The sequence below is a fragment of the Perissodus microlepis genome, chromosome 4 (assembly GCF_051167445.1).
Source record: "Perissodus microlepis isolate ML-2025 ecotype Zambia chromosome 4, ASM5116744v1, whole genome shotgun sequence".
In the NCBI taxonomy this organism is placed as follows: domain Eukaryota; kingdom Metazoa; phylum Chordata; class Actinopteri; order Cichliformes; family Cichlidae; genus Perissodus; species Perissodus microlepis.
The window spans coordinates 28017987-28039590 of record NC_140464.1 but is presented as its reverse complement, the minus strand read 5'-3'; the positions used below and the strand labels follow the sequence as shown (position 1 = coordinate 28039590).

General features: G+C 39.0%; 1 protein-coding gene across 3 annotated transcripts; it reads right to left on the bottom strand.

Moving 5' to 3' along the window:
- Window positions 1-454: 454 nt before the first annotated feature.
- Window positions 455-16833, bottom strand: copz2 (COPI coat complex subunit zeta 2). 3 transcript variants are annotated; one of them, XR_014800130.1, is made up of 10 exons: window positions 16689-16832; window positions 9212-9280; window positions 8158-8242; window positions 7349-7440; window positions 5384-5439; window positions 4715-4792; window positions 4452-4503; window positions 4095-4203; window positions 3490-3528; window positions 1780-1831 (listed from the first exon to the last, which is right to left on the bottom strand). XR_014800130.1 is itself a non-coding variant. In XM_084926878.1 (9 exons), the coding sequence occupies exons 1-9, from the start codon at window positions 16704-16706 to the stop codon at window positions 1784-1786; spliced, it is 537 nt and encodes a 178-aa protein (XP_084783004.1). In that variant the 5' UTR covers window positions 16707-16823; the 3' UTR covers window positions 455-1783. The 3 variants fall into 3 exon arrangements, 1 of the variants encoding a protein (XP_084783004.1); XM_084926878.1 differs by lacking the exon at window positions 4095-4203 and having other exon boundaries at window positions 455-1831; window positions 16689-16823; XR_014800129.1 differs by having other exon boundaries at window positions 455-1831; window positions 3490-4503; window positions 16689-16833.
- Between the last annotated feature and the right edge of the window lie 4771 nt (window positions 16834-21604).

The window sequence follows — 21604 nt, the reverse complement described above, 5'->3', positions numbered from 1 at the left end:
GATGGGCTGCAGGTGTGAAAGTCAATGGCTCTCTGTCGCTCTATGTCAGCCAGACCAAGATACTCAATATGGTGAAAACATTTTTCGGTCGAATTCCTACTAATATTTCATCCATACTAATATATATATAAAAAAATTTTTGATTGCATGCACTTTTATTCCATCTATTTTCAGGCTGCACCTTCACCAAGGATCAATTAAATAAGAGTAGCTGCTATCACGCTGAATCTTACTGATGCTGTTATAAAGGATTTACCTCTTTCTTCGACTAAATTAATAAATAATCAAAAAATAACAATACAATACATGGAAATACATTTTCCATGACTTATTTAAATACATTGTTACTCTTCAAACCATTAAATATAATTAACTATGAAGTAATACATCAAATAGGTCTACGATCAAATATTACGATTAAACACTGGTGAAAATCAAGAAAAGACAACCTTCATTTCAAAAGTATTATTCAGTTTTATTTCAGGATATCAATAATAATTCAATTTCAGCCAAAATAATTCTGGTAATAACATAAAAACATTAATTTTCTCTTTGTACCTTAAATTTAAGGCTTTCGTCTGATTTCTTGTGCCCTGCGATGAGTTGCAGGCGTGTGCGGCAGCCAGCCAATAATATCATCGGAAAATAAACCCATAACGAACCATTGGCTCGGTGAGTTTAACCACGTGCCAACTAACGTCACCTGCTTTCTGCAAATAATTTTCCAGACCACGCCCACACAAACGAAGTCCTTTAGAGTGCTTATTAATATTCATTATGTTAGACACTTTTGAACGCAAATAAATGCGGCATCCACGGGGATGAACTAATTGAAAGTAAAAATAAAAGTACAAGAATATATAATGGCTAAGCAGACCATCTGAAACCAGGACAAATATAGTTTTATTATCTCTCTTGCAGACAGAGAAAGCAACATTCATATGTAAAAATAATAATTAGTTTCTCTTTGGCCATATTTCTTTTCATCAACTAACAAAACATGCAATGTCTTTTAAAATCTTTAATTATCATCACAACAGTAGAATATACAATATTCTTTGTAACTCTGGCCACAGGATCCTGTGCACTTTTTTATTTATTTATTTTTATCTTTTTTAAGCTCCCATTGGTTCTAAAATTCATTCACATGTGCAGACTTTCCTTAAATTAGATTTCCTGCATCTGTACCACAGTGCCTTCTTAGTGTCATAAAGCATAACTGCATTTGCTTTTGGGCTTCAAAGAAGCATTATGGAAATCATGAGTGTAACGAGTCAGTTGAAAATCAATAAAACAAACTTTTAGTATTACCTTCTGTATTCTTGTAGTGTTGTAATAGAAATTAATTTGGCTTTGTAATATTTTTGACACAGTCAAACACACACACACACAAAGTGAAAGGGGGAAAAAAAGCATAACTCTTCAAAGAAACCCAGGAGCCACGATCAGTTCTGTGGTACTGAGAACGGACAATGTTGTTCCACCAATCTCTTGCACTTCTTTTGATAATTCAGGTACTGGGTAGCTGCCTGGATATTACTTATGATAATAAAATAAGAAATGTCATTTGGCTTGCTAAATGGCACCTCCACATATGGGCTATGTTTACTCCCAAATGAATTAAATACTTGTCACACACAATAGAAAAAAAATGTTGTCACAAAAACACACCTAAGGCAGCCTATTGGCCATCACTTCAGTAACATCCATCCCTTCAGTTTGGCCCTGTAAAATAGCTTTGGGACTGGAAACATTCTTTTTGGAGAATCAGATTTGTTTTCAGTCATTTCAGTATAGACCATTTGATCTGCTCCTTGGCTGACTGCAAAACCTGCAAAAGTAAAAAAAGAAAAAAAATTATATAATAACAAAACATGAATGACAACTGCTTTATAAACAAACAGAAAATGCAACCTTTGTGTAGTATGCACATATATCATTTAATGTGTTTATTCTAACTTCTGATATGTATTTGGTTCAGGCATCAGAAATAGTTCGTTTTAGGAAAAGATTGGATTTAGACTATAGTAACTTAGTTATAACACTGCTCGTTCTGTTGCTCTCATATATATTTGTTACAGAAGTTTTTGAAACCTTAACACAGTCCAGTATTACCCTTTACATTACAATATAATGTCAAAAAGTATCTTACCGTAGAATACAAGTCTGTTTAGTAAAGGTAGAGTGGTTCTAATGCTTTACATAACTGAGAACTCCTGCACAGTAAAGCATGGTGCTACAGTACAACTGTTTAAACACTAGAGGGCAGGCTGAGCTTATGCTCACAACCATGTGAAGTCATGCCACCATGTTAAAGCGCAACAAAATCGTAATACAAAACACATCTTTGTTCTACTGCCACTAAATAAATACAGTGGGTTAATGTTTTCAAAATCTACATGTTTCAACAGCTTGTTCTTGTATGTTCTTTACTGGTTTATCTTTTAACTGTTTTTCAGTCCTTAGAAGAGGTTAAATTACAGCAGTGAGAAAGCTGCCAGCAGGTGGCGCACTAAGCTCAAATTTAAAGGCCCTTGATTCAGTATGGCGTATAAAGTCAGCCAAATGTGTCTATTGTGTTGATCACGTAAAAACGTTAGATGCACGTTAGAGTCACGATATACTGCAAGTTGTGTTTAGTCAATAGCACTGCATTGGTCAAGACCTACAAGCTGTCAAATTTCTATCATCATGTACAGGCAGCATAATTAGAAACTAATGGAAATGAGATGAGAATGTCAACCAAGGTATGTACGTTCATAGCTTATAATCTTTTCAAAAACTATTTTTATTTGAGTAAATGGGGAAAACACACGAGTGGACATGATCTCTGAGTTTAGTATTTAGCTCTCCTCCATCTGTCCATCAATCAAGATAAATAATAAATGTGCATGCCAAATATTCTCGGCCAAAAAACTAACCGCAAGTTGCTCTCCGATGCATCCATCGGCACATGAATGAGCATGAATGTCAGATATAAAGCACTTCAGCAGAAAAAGCATTAAAATGCTTGTATGAATGGGTGAATGAGGCAAGTTGTAGAAAAGCACTATATAAGAACCAGTCCATTTACCATGTGACTAAAACTTTGGAAATATGTGAGGTCAGACATTGTCTGTTATAGCTCAAGACATAATTGTAATTGCTCAGTAAGCAATTGATACGACAGCTAGAGAATCTCCTCTTCTGCCACTAATGGTTATCCTCCTTTTCTTCATTGTGGTGTGTCAGGTGTAGAGCATTAGCTTTTTTGGGGGTGACATTATTAAATGCCTTTATGTCCTTCCAGTGCCTCTAAAACAGCTCCGACCCACTGAAGGATTGACTTTACAATTAAAACTGCCTTGAAAAGACTGTTGTTGCAAATTGGTGCTGTATAAATAAAACTGAACTGAATTGAACTGCATTTGTGTATGCATGTGATGCCTTCATGTTTGTGTGTATAGCTTTGGCAGTGATATTCACAGAGTCTGTTTCCGTGTGTATTACCTGAGCCACGCTTTGTTCAGTTAATGGGTTCTCATCCGCCTGTAATCAAAATGACATGAAAAAAAGTCAAATACCACACACACACACACACACACACACACACACACACACACACACACACACACACACACACACACACACACACACACACACACTCAGTGCATTAGATCTGTGGAACAAAGAATAGCACACTATAACCCAGTGACATTCAAACAGTGCTAGTTAACAGTTCAACCAGTCACAATTCATAGTGGAGCTTGTAGCCATGCTTGTGGTGTAGCTTCAGGGCAAGCACCGTCTGGTATGCAATCATTCACTTTAATTATCTGATGCACACAGTTCCCAGAGAATAACTTGTTTTCACTTGGATGACGTCTTCAGTGTTACTCTAGCGCCACCAGCAGGTCATAGTTATCAAGTATAGAAAAATAACATGTTAGTCCACATGCTCTCCCACCATGCATTTACCTTTTCTGTTTTGCCCATTCCTCCTTCATCCCTTCACTGAGTCTTACTCCTTCTCATCCATTCATTCTTTCTCTCTCACTCACTCTTTCTCTCTCTCCACGTCACTATCTTTCACATTGGCCTTCTTCCTCTCTCACCCTCGGTCTGTCTGTCTGTCTACAGCAGCTGGCTCCTGTCTGTTTGTGCCTCTAGGTTACCGGTGATGTAATCAAAGAGGACGAAGCCATAGGCTGGCTCTGACATTAGCTGACACCAATCAGAAGAAGAGAGAGAGGGAGAAGGACAGGAAGAAAAGTAAAACAGGGAAGAGAAGGCAAGAAGCAAGTCAAAAAAGCTAAAGGGAGCTACAGCAAATCTTGATGTAGCCGTTCTAATCAGACCAAACACCTGCATTGATTTGTATTTCTACAATCTAACACACTTGTTTTCTGTTTGAATTTCCAATGGTTATACTGATACAATAGGTTTTGGGGAATAACTGACAGAAATCTTACCCTGTAGTTGACCTTCTGTAGGACCTGCTGTGGATCACTCTCCAGAATCACCCTGGCAACAGGAAAAAACAACCAATAAGGGTAGAGTTCTGTATAAGCAGGACTGGGATTGCTTATGGGATCATGGCATTTTACATACTAAACATTTTTTTTATTTTAATAATAGAAATACCTATCATCATTTTGCCTATAAATATCAGGCAAAATGATCAAAAGGGACTCATATTGACTATTCTAGTTGGATAAAATTTTCTTTCTCTCACCCCCCATCAATGATTTCATCCACAACAAGAAACACTCCTTCCATGTTTTCCAATAAACACCTCCGCTCCACATTTTTCCTGCAGGATAAATAAAAAAAAATTACACTCGTCATTAGACACATTACTTAGGATCATATGATCATCATCATTTTAAGTTTTTATTCCTCTAACTTAAGTAACTTAAAGTATTCACATTTCTGGCTTTTTAAAAACCCATTATTGCTTTATTTTTATTTTTTGCCCTCACAATAGCTCAATCTCTCCTTAGTCTCAGTTACTCACACACTGCATTACTATTGCATTGGTTCCCATAGTAACCATACCCATCATTGTTTGACTATTATTGCAATAAACAGTGAGGGACTCTGGTATGAGCTTTAACATGTTAAAATGAAAAAGGAGTACTATTTGTCATTTAGTTTAATTTATTTATTAAATATAATTATTTATATTTCGATTATTTATTATAACACTTTGATGCTACTGAGGCTTCATGGAGGACAAAAGCTCTAATTCATTTGCATGAAGAAAAGTCTGAAAAAGAAGATTGTGAATTTCTCTATTTGGGCTCTGATTACCTCTGTATTGTTCTAAACATCATTACAAAATATCAATGAAACCACTCACTTATGCAGGGTTTTTTTTTTTGAAAACTTAGTAAGACGGTACCTGAGGATGTGACTGAGGGAGTCAAACAGGCAGTTAAGTACTGACATCAGCATGAGCTACCAAGAAAAAAAGAAAAGTCAGTATATGAGATACAAAGATATAAATCAATGCAAATTGATGTTAAAGCAGAATCAATTAGATTTCATGGCCTAAATAAGCTAAATCCTGCACATTCAACATATACCAGCTTAGTAAAGTATATAGGTCAGAGGTGTCGAACTCCAGGCCTCGAGGGCCAGTGTCCTGCAGGTTTTATATCTCAATCTGGGCCAACACACCTGAATCAAATGATTAGTTCATTATCAGGCTTCTGGAGAACTTCAAGACATGTTGAGGAGGTCATTTAGCCATTTAACCTGCAGGACACCGGCCCTCGAGCCCTGGATTTCGACACCTGTGATATCGGTGAATATGCTGCTCATGAGAAGTGTTCTTTTATTAATCATCATAGGTTTAAAACTTTCCAACCAAGCTGTAACCCAAAATAATCTCCACACACCTGCAACATATAGAACAATCCCTGAAAATAGCTTTAAAAAATCCATAAATCCCACAGGCTATACAAATGAAAGAGACTGTAGCTAACTGAACCTTTATGGTAAATGTTACTGCCCTGAAGCCCCTCAATTTGAAGAGCAATTACTAGACTAATTAAGTAGATTTTAAGGAGCATCTTATTTTTCCTTGAAAATAATCTTTAGCATTTTACAATAGAAATCATTATTATGTGAAGGTATCGCCAAGTTTTCAATTGTAGTGTATAAACACACAACTTTTTCCAGGTTTTTTTCCGTCTTTACTTTTTTTTTTGCATTGCACCAAAAGTATTTATAGAAACACAAGGAATTAGGCTACATTGTAGACAAAATATATTTATATATTTGATACTCGATGCTTTGCACATTATTGTTATTATCTTTAACGGCTTAGTCATAATGAAGCAAAGCACCTGGATGAGTAGCTTTTCCAAAAATGTAACTTTTATTGTACGGTAAAGACCTACAATAATAGGAAAACAGAGATAATCTCAGCAGTCATATGACCCTCTATGAATGACAGCTTTGGCAATAGTGGGGAGGGAAAACTCATTTTTAACAGGAAGAAACTTCAAGCAGAACCAGGCTCAGGGAGCGGCGTCCATCTGCCGCGACCGGTTGGGGTGAGAGAAGGACGACAGGATAAAGACATGCTGTGGAGCTCGTGCTACGTTTTAGGTTTTTGAAATATTTTATAGTGTTCTAGAAATTTGGACAATTGACTTCATTTGATTAACTTTAAGGAGTATTTTACTTCTAACACTGAATTATTAAAGTTCAAATAACCCCCAACAACGTTCTAACAGAGCAAAGAAAACCCCAGCACTGTCTTTGTTTCTTATATTCCTAAAATGTTCATTCTTACTTTGGCTCAGTGTCCAGTGGACATGCTGACCTATTCAAGGTTTTTTGTTTTTTGCTTTCTTTGCCTGTTTGCCTTAATGTCAGTGAAACATTAATCTGACTCTGAGAATGCTGCATAAGAAATGCAACCTTTCTGTGACACCAGAGCAGGCAACTGAATTTAGAAACAACAAGTAATTACCTTTAAAATGTCTTGTGTGCCTACAGCTGAGAATTCCATAAAAAATATTGATATGAGCCTAACTCTTGTTAAGAGGTTACTACTGTAACTTATGTGATTTGTGTAAAAAATAATATTGGATGAATTTGTTGTTTAAGAGCTGAGAAGAAACAAGAAACCGTCTGGTGACATGGAACACATAACATTCTGCCTTCAGAATACAAAGCAGAATAAAATAAAAAATAAATAAATAAATAAAAGCACGCTTATGTGAGTAAACATTTGAACAAAAATGACTGAGCTCCTTTTAAAACATATGCAGATGAACTTGACGTAACATATTCAAAATGAATTTTAATTTTATTACTGCAGATGTACTTTATTGGCAGACAAAATTTAATTCACCTCATTTTCCTGAGCACTTCCCACAACGTAGAAGAAAAGATCTATACTGCTCTTGTACACGATGGTCATGCCTTCCAGAAAAGCTATTTCATCTAGATAGAGAATGAGATGTGACAGGGTTAGCATAAGCATGACTTTATTAATTTGCTTCTATATAGAAATGTAAAATAAAGTTTATTCAGTGACACAACTGCCAAATATATAGTGACAGGCAAGCAAAGGGGTGAGAGGGAAAGAAGGCAGAGACGAGTGACAGAAAAGCAATTAGACATAAACTTGATATAAAGAGAGGAAGGAGATGAGTCGGAGAAACAAATGATACAAATGAATGTTGGGAAGGAGTGGAACTGGTAGATAAAACATAAAAGGGGAGAAGAAAGACAAGGCAGAAGTGGAGAAAATAAGGAATGAAGATTAGGACAAAAGGAGAGATAATGGCAACGTGTTAAAGAGGCCAGGGGTAGAGACTCAGGTATCAGTTGTGTGAAACTTGGAATCCTACAAAAAAGCTTATGGGTAGGTCAGGTTTTTCATCCAAATGAATGAAAACCCAAAGTTTTACAAGGGTAATACCAACTACAGCGTTCTGCCACAAATAATGGTCTAGCATGGTTTGGCGGGTGGAAACCAGGTCAATGTAAAAAGTGATTTAGGTTACAAGTGACAAGAGAGTGTGTAACAGTCTGGACACTGGAGACGTCTGTGAACATTCAGCACAATACAAAGGGAGGGAGCGACGGGTGGGGGTGGGGGCGCATGCGTCACACACCAGAACAGATCTACATAAAACAGAAGAGAGTGGAACTTACTGTCTGCTTTGTGTGTCTTGTTAAAAACATTCCTTTCAAAGGTTTTCTGCTCCTTCATGGAGGGGTAAAGCTCTGGGTCATAGTACTAAAACAGAAACTTTTATGAGTGACTCAGTTTACTTACATAGTGCGTTGCTAATAAATTCTAAACTTGATAGTTAAACTTTACCAGTTAGTATTTACTGTTACAAACAATGAAATCAACTCAATCAAATGCACCCCTAACCCACACAAACATATATGCCGTTCAGCGGCATCCTTTGCACTCACTGTTAGTTACTTTAATCAAGTGGAAGCTGAGAAATCTTTTCTCAGGTTTATCTACTTCGGCCATAGCCACTTATTATTTCTGACTGTAGGTAGACGACTCAGCTGGTGATAATCAGGGCAGTCATTATTTGTGAATCAGTCACTGAAAACTCAGATTTTGTTTTGTTTGGAAATTTCCAAGCTAGTTGTATCTAAGGTAAGCTAACTGACTGGTTTCATATTTACTCTACAGACATCGCTTATCCTATTTTCTGTCTTCGCTTTTCATTCACCCCCCCACTCAGTCATAGCAGGTGACTGTCTCTCACTGATCCTGGTCCTGATTGAGGTGCTTTCGCTTTGAAGAAAGGACGTTCTTCTACCCTACTCTCACCAAGTGCTGCTCTTAATCATCAGAGGTCTCTTTCTAATATTGTACAGCAATAATTATTTGGAACAGTTCTGAAATAAACATTTCAGATGTATAAGACAACAACAAGGCTGATCAAGGCACATCTTAACAAATATATTAATGTGTTCCTCAAAATACTGTTTACATTTTCTACAAGAAAAAAGTACAAAAAATTCAGATACAGGGCTTTGAAGTAAATTTAAATTACCCTCAGTAGTAAATGGTTATTGTTTATTGTGCAATGTAAATTTCATGTTTAACTCATATAAAACTTATGTCCCATGTTGTGACTTATTCATGAAAGTACTCCCTTTCATATTTTTGTCAGCATAACAAAGTTTATATTAAAGCGCTTCCATTTTTTCCCTTGTGTAAAGACCACATTGAACTCACCTTTGACAAAAGTCTGTTGCCATCATTGTCGAGAATAAAAACTGCTTTAACTGTGTAGAGGGATGGTTCCTGCAGCGATAAACAGAAAGAACATTGTAAATATTTTAGCTTCGCTGAGTCATCTTGGGGAAACATCTTGAACATAATGGCATAGCTTCAGTCACATCCGTTCCTTTCATACCTGGATAACACTTAAAAGAGCATTGTAGCAGCAGCCTCTTTTAAATACTCTCTCATCTACTTACACACACTGAAGCTGCCCAGTCCAACCAGTTTCTACACTTTATGCTGCAGTTTATTCAGTGTTTTAATCTTTGTTGTTTATCCTGGTTTGTATTACAGTTTTCCAGTTCTGGGAATTATCACATATTTCTACTTAATACATTTTCCATTCTCCTGCATCCACATCTAGACAGCTATCTGTCCATCCCTGCGATGATTTTTCAGACCCGGGACAAAGTTCTGTTATGCACTGACTAGCACAGATTCACAGTCAGAGTGTATCACAGAACTTAGACCAGACACTTAGCTCATCCAAAGTCCAGTATCCAGGCTCACATAACCAGAGTCCTAAAGCTGTAGATGGCTCAGTCTATCCTTCATTTGATCAAACGTGTTTCTTGCTATTTTGATGCTGACTGAACTTTAAGCGATGAGTAAACATACACGGACATACTCCAACATACTGTAGTTATAGCATATAGCATTTGTAGGTAAACACTACATAACCAATGACAAGTACTGCAAGTCTTTGACTTTAATTTGTCATGTAACGAGGTCATTCTTAATACTATTTTTTACTCCTTTCTTTTCCTTTCTCCATACACCCTGGAAGCAGGTGAAGATGCAGCAGAAATACCTACTCTTAACAACATTCTGATTAGCATTCAATGCAAAGTGCACGTGAGGTGTATGCTGACAACTGACTGAAGGAAAGCTAGCAGCTAGCTCAAGTCACAAGGCAAGGCCATAAAAAATAAAGACTATTATTTGCTACCAAGTGCAGAAGGAGTTCTCAATATTTTTCCAGGAAACCAGAAACTCTAAAGTATAAAAAGAATATCTTTGATCATGGAGTGTAGGTTATGTCAACCTATAGCGCAATACATATTATATTAAAAAATGTTACATCAAATAGTTTTCATTGGGTCTTCAGAACATGTTTTAGCCGGTAAAGATGCCACTGAATTATGAATTAGTTACTAGGAGACAAATGTACCACTGTCCAATTAAACAAATATGAGTTTCAGGCATGAGAACAGATCCTATATACTTATGTCTCTGTTCTTAGCTAGTTTGCTAATGGCTACAAGCACGAGTACATTCAGCAGTCACCTAGTTAGTAAGTTTTATTAAGTGCTGAAGGGTCCAGGTGCAATATGTCAGCCATTATTAAGTATTGTGCAGTCTATGTTTAGATAAACAGCAAACTTAGCACGCTAAGATTTTCTCTGTTCATTTCATTAACAGATATCAAGCTGAAGAATCATATTTTGGAAGGAGATTTGAATACTGAAACTTCTGGTGCAATCTGCCTCTGACCCTGTCTTTCATATCCACATTGCATAACATTATGATCACTGACTGGTGATATGAATAACACTGATTAACTCTTCATCATGGCCCCTGTTCCACCAGAGGGTGGGAGCAAGTGAAAATGGGGGAAAAAGAAAAATGGGGAAGCAAAAGGATTTGTGCAAGTCTGGCAAGGGCCAAATTGTGGTGGCTAGATGACTGTCAGAGCATCTCCAATACTGCAGCTCTTTCTTGGATGTTCCCAGTGTGTAGTGTTCAATATGTATCAAAAGTAGGGATGGGTATCGAAAACCGGTTCTTGTTGAGAACCGGTTCCCACTGTTTCAATTCCTTGGAATTGTTTGCAATTTTTGCAAACGATTCCCTTATCGATTCCAGTCGCCCCGAATGACGTCACCACGTTGCGGAGCGTCATTTACCTAGCAGGAAACGGCGCCTAAGCGGCTTAAACGCTCAAAAGTTTGGTTATACTTTACGAGAACGGATGACAACAGGGCAACTTGCAATACTTGCAAAGTAGATATTTCATTTAAGGGAGGAAACACAACAAATATGCAAAAGCATTTGCTCACAAAACACGCGATGACCTTAAATGAATGTCGTGATTTTAATTCCGCTCCGGACTCGTGAATCTCAACCCAGCAGCAGCGGTAACGTTTGCACGTCCTCTCCCGTTAATGCGGCAGGTAAATAATCAACTAACAGTGCATATTATGTTAGCGCGATCTGCCTTATTACAAAACCTGCCATTACTGTGCGTTTAGGTGACCATGATGAGAGAGACAGACAGAGTCTGGCTGGCTCAGATGCTGGCAGTTCTCGCTGCAGTCTACCGGTAGCGTCTCCTTTCAGGCCAGGATAGACGAATGTCACCGAGCAGTGACTAAGTTTGTGGTAAAAGGCTTGCACCCATTTACCACAGCAGATGCCCCCGATTTTCGGTAAGTGAATGTGTTTAATTGTAGGCAGGGACATTACTGGATATTCTTGTGTAATTGCTACAGAATAATTTATGTTATACTTTGTTATTGCTACAGAAGAATATTTATTTTATTATTTTACATTTTTGTCCCCGGGGACCCTGTGACACCCCATTGAAGAGCCATAGGCTGGATCTCTTAAGATCTCACTGTTGGGTTTGTAAGGCCATGTTACTCCTAAATCTCCATCTTGTTCAAAGAGAAGATATAAAACAAAGTTCTAAGCTAATCGACCTTAGTATTCTCCTTTTTAAAAAAAAAGAATCGATAAGAGAATCGATAAGAGAATCGATAAGAGAATCGATAAAGAATCGAATCGTTAAACAGAATCGAAAATGGAATCGGAATCGTGAAAATACCCATCCCTAATCAAAAGTGGTCCAAGGAAGGAACAGTGGTGAACCAACGTCATGGGGAATGAAGGCTGGTCTGTGTGGTCGGATTCAAGAGACAAGCTGTTGTAGCTCAAACTGCTGAAAAATGTAATGCAGATTCCGATAGAAAGGCTTCAGAATACACAGTTGGAGCTTCATGGCCGCAGAACAGTCAGGATGCCCATGCTGACCCCTATTCACCGTGGAATGTGGCAACAATTGGAATGTGAATATCAGAATTGGACCTTTGAGCGATGGATGAAGGTAGCTTGGTCTGCCAAATCTTTGAATTTTTTTCACATCAAGTGGATGGCATGTATGTCACTTACCTGAAGAACACCTGGAACAAAGATGCACTATGGGAAGAAGACAAGCTGGCAAAGGCAGTGTGATGCTTTGTTCAATGTTCTATTGGGTTCTGCCATTCATGTGGATGTTACTTTGACAAATACTGTCTCCCTAAGTATCTGGTCTTTAAGTGATGACGTATCAACCCTGCTTTTGGGTCCAAACTACTCTGCGTTTATTAAGGCTGTTGTGTTTTTAACATGTTTTAATGTTTTGTATCTTGTTCTATTTAATCTGAACAAGCCCCTAAAAAAGGCAGTGATCACTGTCAGCCTCTGTTTTTATTACCACTATACATTTTTAAGCTCAGTTTTTAAAACCTTATGATGTAACTACAGCCCAGCCCATGCAACAGTAAATTAATGACTAACCTCGTATTGTGGATGGGTTATCTCAGTTCTCCTGACTGAAGTTTGGTCCATTTACAGCATCTTTACAGCAATTGCATGGCAGGAACACAATTTGCAAAATAAAGGATATTTTTAGCTGATGATGTAATAAAGGAAATGCTAAATGTGGCTCATTTTAAAGTCAAACATTGATTTTAATAAAAAAAATGAACTGTACTTTATCATTGACCTCTTTGCTGTTTGGTACGAGCCCCTCTGATGACATGGTCCAAAAAATAAATAAATTGTGGCCACAAAATACTACTTCGTGCCCTCAAAATAGTATAACGTGCCCACGAAATACTTATTTGTGGCCACGAAATACTATTTCGAGGGCACGAAATAGGTATAACGCGCGCACGAAATGCTAATTTGTGGGCACGAATTGGGTATAACGTGGCAACGAATTACGCGTTTGTGGCAACAAAATAGATAACGTGCGCACATCATATTGATACAATTCCTGGACAGCTGCGTAGAGACATAAGCATAAGAGTAGGCTAAACCTATACACCATGGACAGAGATAGTATGATTGAGTTTTATTTTAGGCTGGGAATGAGCTACAAATGCATTTTGAAAATCCTGGCAATGCAAGGAACCATTATTATGGAGAGACATTTAAACAGGATATTAAGATAAGATAAGATTTATTATCTTATCTTATTAGTCCCACACGTGGGAAATTTGTTTTGTCACAGCAGGAAGTGGACAGTGCAAAAGTTGTATAGCAATTATTATTATTGAGAGCCCAGTTGGTTTACAGACGTAAGTACGACCTGGACGCCGGGATAGATTTTATTGTCAACCAACTGCAAGGGCCTGGGAAGGATCACGGTTATCGGTCAAGTGTTTTGTGCCCACAAATTAGCATTTCGTGTGCAGGTTATACCCATTTCGTGCCCACGAAATAGTATTTTTTGGCCACAATTTATTTATTTTTTGGACCATGTCATCAGAGGGGCTCCGTAGTTTGGTGATCTATTATGTTTCTTTTTTGCTGAAGGGTTGTCGGATGTTCAATACTGATTATAAATTTTACCCCTGTGGCTGATACCTTTATTGTCCTCTTAATTGAATTGTTCTGGTACACTGTTATAATGTTAAACTTTTGAAAATATTTTGTGGCTCATCTACACCTTTTGGACTACAATGTCAGTCTCAAATCTCTGAGATCAGTTTTGAGCTGCAAAACTTGCGCTTTGTGTGGAAGCACAGTTAGCATGAACAAATAAACGGGGTTTAGTGATTTATCATTGTAATAGATTAGTCTCCTCTTGCTAACCACCTTGGCCAACATGTTGAGAAGATAACACGAGTTATTAATAACTCCTTTAGTACATTAACAAGCAAAGCTCCAATGATGATGGAGATGGAGAAGCAACAGCAGCTCTCACCGTGTCTGGGCCAGTAAATTGGGCTAGCTAACCAAGTACAGACTTAGCTGGTTTAGCATCTATGTGAAATGAATTTGTTGACTGAATATTTCACTTGACCTTTTTTTTAATTAATATTTTTAATCCCCTGTGTAGATATTGAGAGTTAACCATGTCCCCCAGTGTTTTAAATGTGCAACTTATAGTGGTTTTTTTTTTTCTATGGATCAGTTGTTTTAAATGACTCCACTTAATAACAGTGATCCAAAAGAAAAGAACCAGAAAAGGCCAGATTAAAAACAGATCATGTAAATGTAACTTTAATTTCACAGACATGCAATAGTAAATAGGTGGTGTAACCCTATTATTAAGATGCAAATGCATGAGAAAGGAGCAAGACAGACACAAGCAAGAAGGGGCAGAGATGAAACCAGGGAGGCAGGAAAAAGAAAGAATGAGTCTGAGAAAGACGCATAATCAAAAATCTCAACGGAAGTGAAAGAGCAAGATGGTGAGAAGAAGTAAGAGAAAAGTAAAAGAATTACTCAGATAATTTACATTAGCTAGACGTAAATCAAATTATACAGCTGGCATTGTAAGCATAAAGGTATGCTGACGATGCAGTTCTGAGTATTATCAGAATAATGTACTTATATTACTTTATTTAGGATGTCAATTTAGAATTGTAGTTACAGTTACATTTATCCAAAAGTATTTGGATAAATATCCATCAGTGCATGGATGGGGATGCAGTAGGCCAACATCTATACCAGTAACATTTGGGCAGTAACCAGTGGCATCTGTAGTATTTTAAAGAGTTGCATTTTTACATGACCTACCTTATACACGAGATACATGTTTTTATATTTGACTTTTGCTATTACTTTTCCATTGCTCACTTTTAGTTGTAAATCAGTCAGTTAATTGTAGAAGATTCTTACTTTAAACATCAATATAAACCACGATCTCTGAACATTTAGCCAGTGGAAAATGGTTGTAACACAACTAAAAATAGTACACTGATATCAATAAACACATTATCCCTGCTTTCTGTCCTATATATGAATGTATTCCTCTTATAAACATGTAAGCAGCAATTTGGTGCTGTGGCTGTTCCAGCCAATTTAGAGCTGAAAGAAAGGAATGGAAAATGTGAATCTTTCACTTAGATTAAGTTACTTTGTTGTAGTACACACTGTGATTACTTGAGTAGCAAAGCCACAATGTAAAAATACTCAACACTCACAGACTACTTACACAGAAACTACTGACTAGAAAAGTGTATATAGATAAGTATATTGAAAGTAACAGCCCTTATATTATATGATATTCATTCATTATCAAGTAGATTTCTCCTGTTATAGATATTCGAGTTGGGGCTGTCGGGACAATAAAGGATTTTGTATGTAAAACATGCCAAAGTTCTACAGTAACATGCAGTAAAATGCAAAGTTTCTTTAAAATACTTTAGTAAAATTACATAAGAAAGCTACTTTTTGCCTTTGCTGCATATTGTTCAACAATATATAACAAAGCAAAACATTGTGTAGGAGTATCACGAGTTTTGCAAAATGATGCAATTTACGGTCCTTTATAAGGAAAACGATGATAAGCAGGCTAAGATCATACTTTTAAGAGCCGAGAAAGAGTAAACCAAGAAGAAAGAATTAGGACAGATAGAGATATTTTGGAGAAGCACAGATGAGAGAGAAAGAGAAACTTACACTCACACACGCAGAGAGAGAGAGAGCGAGAGGGAGTGAATAAATGGTGCGCAGGGCAAAAGAGGAGCGAGCGAGAGAGAGAGAACAGTGGACGTGGCACCTGCTCTGGTCTACACGTCAGTCCACATATGCTCAACACACGCAGGCATTTAAATACGCAGACCGGCTTTAACCATACCGCTTGTTCCATTAAACACTACAGTGTCCGCTTTACATGCGTGATCCGTGCAGGAACCGAAGCTTTGCTTGATTACCGTGTAGCGCCATCCTGTTGCGCTCCACGCTGGACTCTGTGTGGATAAGTGTGTAACAGCTGTGGGTCAGCCGCTCCACGGTAATGGAATTTACTTCACAACGTAAGAAGTTGTCGCGCTGTCAGCACCATCAGCAATAATATTTGTACATATGACATACACATAGAAAGAAAAAGTGTGACTTTAGCTTCGTGACAAACAGTTACCAGGCCTGCGTGTCCACAGTCAGCTCCAGTCCGAGTCCACTAGCATTAACTTAAAAATAAAAGCTGTTTCTGCTTTATGGACAATCTGCACCCAAGCCCCCCTCCCAGCCTCCCTCCCGCCTGTCTACCACCCCCCTTCTTGCCGAACACCTTAACTGCTATAGTGCAACAAATGTCCCGCACACTGCTAACCAAAATATATAAACCGCCGAGCACATTAATATCCCATCCACCTGGAAATGAAAGGACACTGGTTCCCGTTCTAGTTGGTGAAACGGCGGAGAGGCTCACCGGAGACGTGGAATCCATTGCTGCTGCTGCTGCCGTCGCTCCGCTCGCTCGGTGTGTTGACGTGGACAGCTCTGAGCTGTCACGCCGAGATCAGCGCTTTTATTTTTTTTCTTTCTCTTCTTTACGGAGCCGCCCGGGCGCGCTCACGCGCTCGCAGCAGCCAACCGGATAGAACCACAGGAGCGAGAGCCACCGGCGAAGCGCGATCCCGACGCTTCGCCCTCCTCCCACTTCTTGTCTGTCTGAGCCTTTCACGATAAAAGTCGAGATGCTCTTAAGGAGTCTACTCTGGATAAGAGCAGTTCACGTGCCACATGTAGCCGGCGGCTGTCAAACACACCACCCCACACATGCTAGTTCGATCCACATCTACAGTAAAATCATTCCTTGATCCAGTTTTTTACTGCAATACTTTTCCTAATCCTAGTGTGGTGATGTCACGAATATTCCACGGGGGGGATTGGTGGAAAGTATTTTTAGATCTTAACAAGTTAGATGTGGAAACTTTGTGCATTTCTGCTATGATGTAGAAATATAATGACAGCTGACTTGTGAATTTGGAAAAACAAACATTGTATTTTTACAGTGTAAGAAAATCACAGTCAAGGCTTTACATGTTCCGCTTTCCCCGTAAAATGAGAAAGATCACAAATAAAAACACTGTAAACCTTTTATAGAGGTAATTGGTTATTCTTTTGTGTTCTATTAGAAAAACGTATTCATTACTAAAATCAAATTCTTTGTTTGAATGATTCAGCTGAAATGTGAAGTGCACTGATCATGTTAAGTGGGGGTAAGTGATTATATTAAATACTGTCAAATCTATACGGTAGTCAAACCTCTCTCATGTGGGTACATACCTCTCTCATGTGGTATGTACCCAGATCTTACCTGCAGAGACATCTCAACCTTAGGATCCTGCAGTGCATATAGCCATAGTCACTTCATCTGCATCCCACCAGCCTATACTGAGGCAAGGACTGCCTCACTGTTCACAAGCTCATGCCTTTGTCGTCACCACTGTGTTGTTGTCTCTTCTTTGATCCCCCATACTTTTGCAGATTTGGTCAAATAACCCCATGTAGGTTCTACATTTCTTTTTTGTCAATGACATAAAAATGCAACAAGTGTTTGTTATTGTGGATTATGTAAGGACTGATTTTTACAGAAATCTGGTACTTTGTAACCTGCTGTATTTCTCCATAAAAGTAGCTATTATGTCTAGTAGCTGTGCTAATGTTGCTATCAATACCTCTATTGCAGAGATTCGAGGATTCAACCTCTAAATGCTCAAAATATGCATGATTTTCATTCCTGACACTTATCTGCACATTAGAATAAAAATAAATATAGAGCGTGAAGAATGAATATCCACACAGATTGTCAGTTGACCTGATATTGGCTGCTTCTGTGCTTGCCCCAAATATCTATTTTATGTTCTGTAGAAGACAAATGTCCTGTACATGACATTTTATGCAACTTTAACTCTCCAAATCTATCCCAACTGACGTTGTTCACTCTGGACTGGCTTCCAGTCTGCTGCAGGAAAGTTTTGTTGTTTTATTTATTTATTTGTTTAAGATTCAATTAATCTGTGCATTATTCTTCATAACCAAGCAAAATAAAAAGTTACTAACTGTTACGCCCCACTTAAAAACGAGGTGTTGACTGGGGTGAGGGGTAACACAAAGTGAAAGAGAACACATGAACTACTGGAGAATAGATGTCAGTAAACATGATTTATTGCCCAAAACTACTACAGTAAAAATAAACACAGGGAAGCTCTTTTCTTCAGGGTCTCCAAGGCCAAAACAACAAACAAAACACCCCCTTTAGCTAGAAATCAAACCAAGTACTCACTAACCAAAACAAAATACAATGGCTGAGCTCCCTGTCTAACCAAAAACAGGAGAAAACAGTTGAAACAAAAATGGCAGAGAACCCCTACCTGCTTCCACAATGATGAACTAATTAACACAGTAAGGGCACACCTTTGCTTACAATAAAAGAAAGAAAACCAAAGTTTCACGGAGTTTAAGGTCTCTCTCTCTCTCTCTCACACACACACACACACACACACACACACACACACACACACACACACAAAGGCCTGCTGCCCAAAACACTATAGCTCACAGCTCTGGCAAAAATGGGGGAAGTGGCAGGGGTGTGGCAGCTTAGGATGGCAGACTATATGCTGTGGCTGACGAGCTGGAACACACCTCAGCTGTGGCTCATGAGGCGTCTGCCTCATGAAAAAGAACAAGAAAAAGGAGAAAAAAAAAACTCTTCTACAGAGGGAGAGCCACTAGAGGTCAGCGACCGTAACACCCCCCCACATAAAATATCACATACAGTAAACAGACACTTTTAACAACTGTCACCAAGTCCGTTACTGGGGTTAATACTGGGTCCTGGACAGTGCATCAGCCACCACGTTGTCCATACCTCTCTGATGTCGGATGTCTATGTTGTACTCCTGAGCAAGCAACGCCCATCTCATCAATCTTTGGTTGTGATTGTACATGTGTTTTAGGAATACCAGAGGGTTATGGTCAGTATAAACCATAACAGGGGTGGTGGTTGACCCCACGTACACGTCGAAATGCTGCAGAGCAAGCAACATGGCCAGGGTTTCCTTCTCAATGGTGGAATAGTTGAGTTGATGAGGCTTGAACTTAGCTGAGAAGTAGGAAACCGGGTGACTGATGCCATCAACTCCATCCTGTAACAGTACTGCTCCAGCGCCAGTAGCGCTTGCGTCCACTTCCAGCTTGAAGGCCTTGCTGAAGTCCGGAGCAGCCAGTACAGGGGCACTGCAAAGGAGAGACTTGGCAAGTTTGGTTATACTTTACGAGAACGGATGACAACAGGGCAACTTGCAATACTTGCAAAGTAGATATTTCATTTAAGGGAGGAAACACTACAAATATGCAAAAGCATTTGCTCACAAAACACGCGATGACCTTAAATGAATGTCGTGATTTTAATTCCGCTCCGGACTCGTGAATCTCAACCCAGCAGCAGCGGTAACGTTTGCACGTCCTCTCCCGTTAATGCGGCAGGTAAATAATCAACTAACAGTGCATATTATGTTAGTGCGATCTGCCTTATTACAAAACCTGCCATTACTGTGCGTTTAGGTGACCATGATGAGAGAGACAGACAGAGTCTGGCTCAGATGCTGGCAGTTCTCGCTGCAGTCTACCGGTAGCGTCTCCTTTCAGGCCAGGATAGACGAATGTCACCGAGCAGTGACTAAGTTTGTGGTCAAAGTCTTGCACCCATTTACCACAGCAGATGCCCCCGATTTTCGGTAAGTGAATGTGTTTAATTGTAGGCAGGGACATTACTGGATATTCTTGTGTAATTGCTACAGAATAATTTATGTTATACTTTGTTATTGCTACAGAAGAATATTTATTTTATTATTTTACATTTTTTTCCCCAGGGACCCTGTGACACCCCATTGAAGAGCCATAGGCTGGATCTCTTAAGATCTCACTGTTGGGTTTGTAAGGCCATGTTACTCCTAAATCTCTATCTTGTTCAAAGAGAAGATATAAAACAAAGTTCTAAGCTAATCGACCTTAGTATTCTCCTTTTTAAAAAAAAAGAATCGATAAGAGAATCGATAAAGAATCGAATCGTTAAACAGAATCGAAAATGGAATCGGAATCGTGAAAATACCCATCCCTAATCAAAAGTGGTCCAAGGAAGGAACAGTGGTGAACCAACGTCATGGGGAATGAAGGCTGGTCTGTGTGGTCGGATTCAAGAGACAAGCTGTTGTAGCTCAAACTGCTGAAAAATGTAATGCAGATTCCGATAGAAAGGCTTCAGAATACACAGTTGGAGCTTCATGGCCGCAGAACAGTCAGGATGCCCATGCTGACCCCTATTCACCGTGGAATGTGGCAACAATTGGAATGTGAATATCAGAATTGGACCTTTGAGCGATGGATGAAGGTAGCTTGGTCTGCCAAATCTTTGAATTTTTTTCACATCAAGTGGATGGCATGTATGTCACTTACCTGAAGAACACCTGGAACCAAGATGCACTATGGGAAGAAGACAAGCTGGCAAAGGCAGTCAAATGCATGTTGGCACTCAGCAGTCCATACGAAGGGTTCCTTTGGACTGCACAGATGAGTCAGGGGAGCCACTACTGTCGAAAAGTTCCGGCAGAAACATCTGTAGTAGCCCACTAGACCCAAGAAGCGCCTGAGCTCCCGTCTTGTGGTGGGCACCGGGTAGCTCAGTACGGCCTCCACTTTTGCATTCACGGGGCGCACCTGGCCGTGTCCTACTTGTTTTCCGAGGTATGTCACTACCGCCTTGGCAAATTCACACTTTGCCAGGTTCAGAGTTAGGGAAGCCTGGGTTAAACGAGCAAAAACATCCCTCAGAGTACTCACGTGATCAGTCCAGCAAGAAGAATATACCACAATGTCAACCAAATACACATTACAATTGTTAATGTCCACTAACACAAAGTTCATAAGTCGTTGGAAAGTGGCTGGTGCATTCCGCATGCCAAACGCCATCACTGTGTACTGCAAGAAATGGTCTGGAGTAACAAATGCTGAAATATCAGAGGCTCTGCTAGTTAGAGGAACCTGCCAGTACCCTTTTAACAGATCTAGCTTTGTTATGTAGGTGGCGGCTCCAATACTGTCTATGCAGTCTTCCATGCGAGGCAACGGGTATGAGACAGGGACTGTGACTGCATTTACCCTCCTAAAATCAGTACAAAAACGAGGAGAACCATCTGACTTTGGTGTCAGCAGACATGGAGAGCTCCAAGAGCTATGGCTAGGTATCGCCAAACCATTTTCAAGCAGGTACTGTACCTCTTTTTTCATTAATTCCCTCTTGAGTGGGGGGCACCGGTATGCGTGTTGCTTAATAGGGCA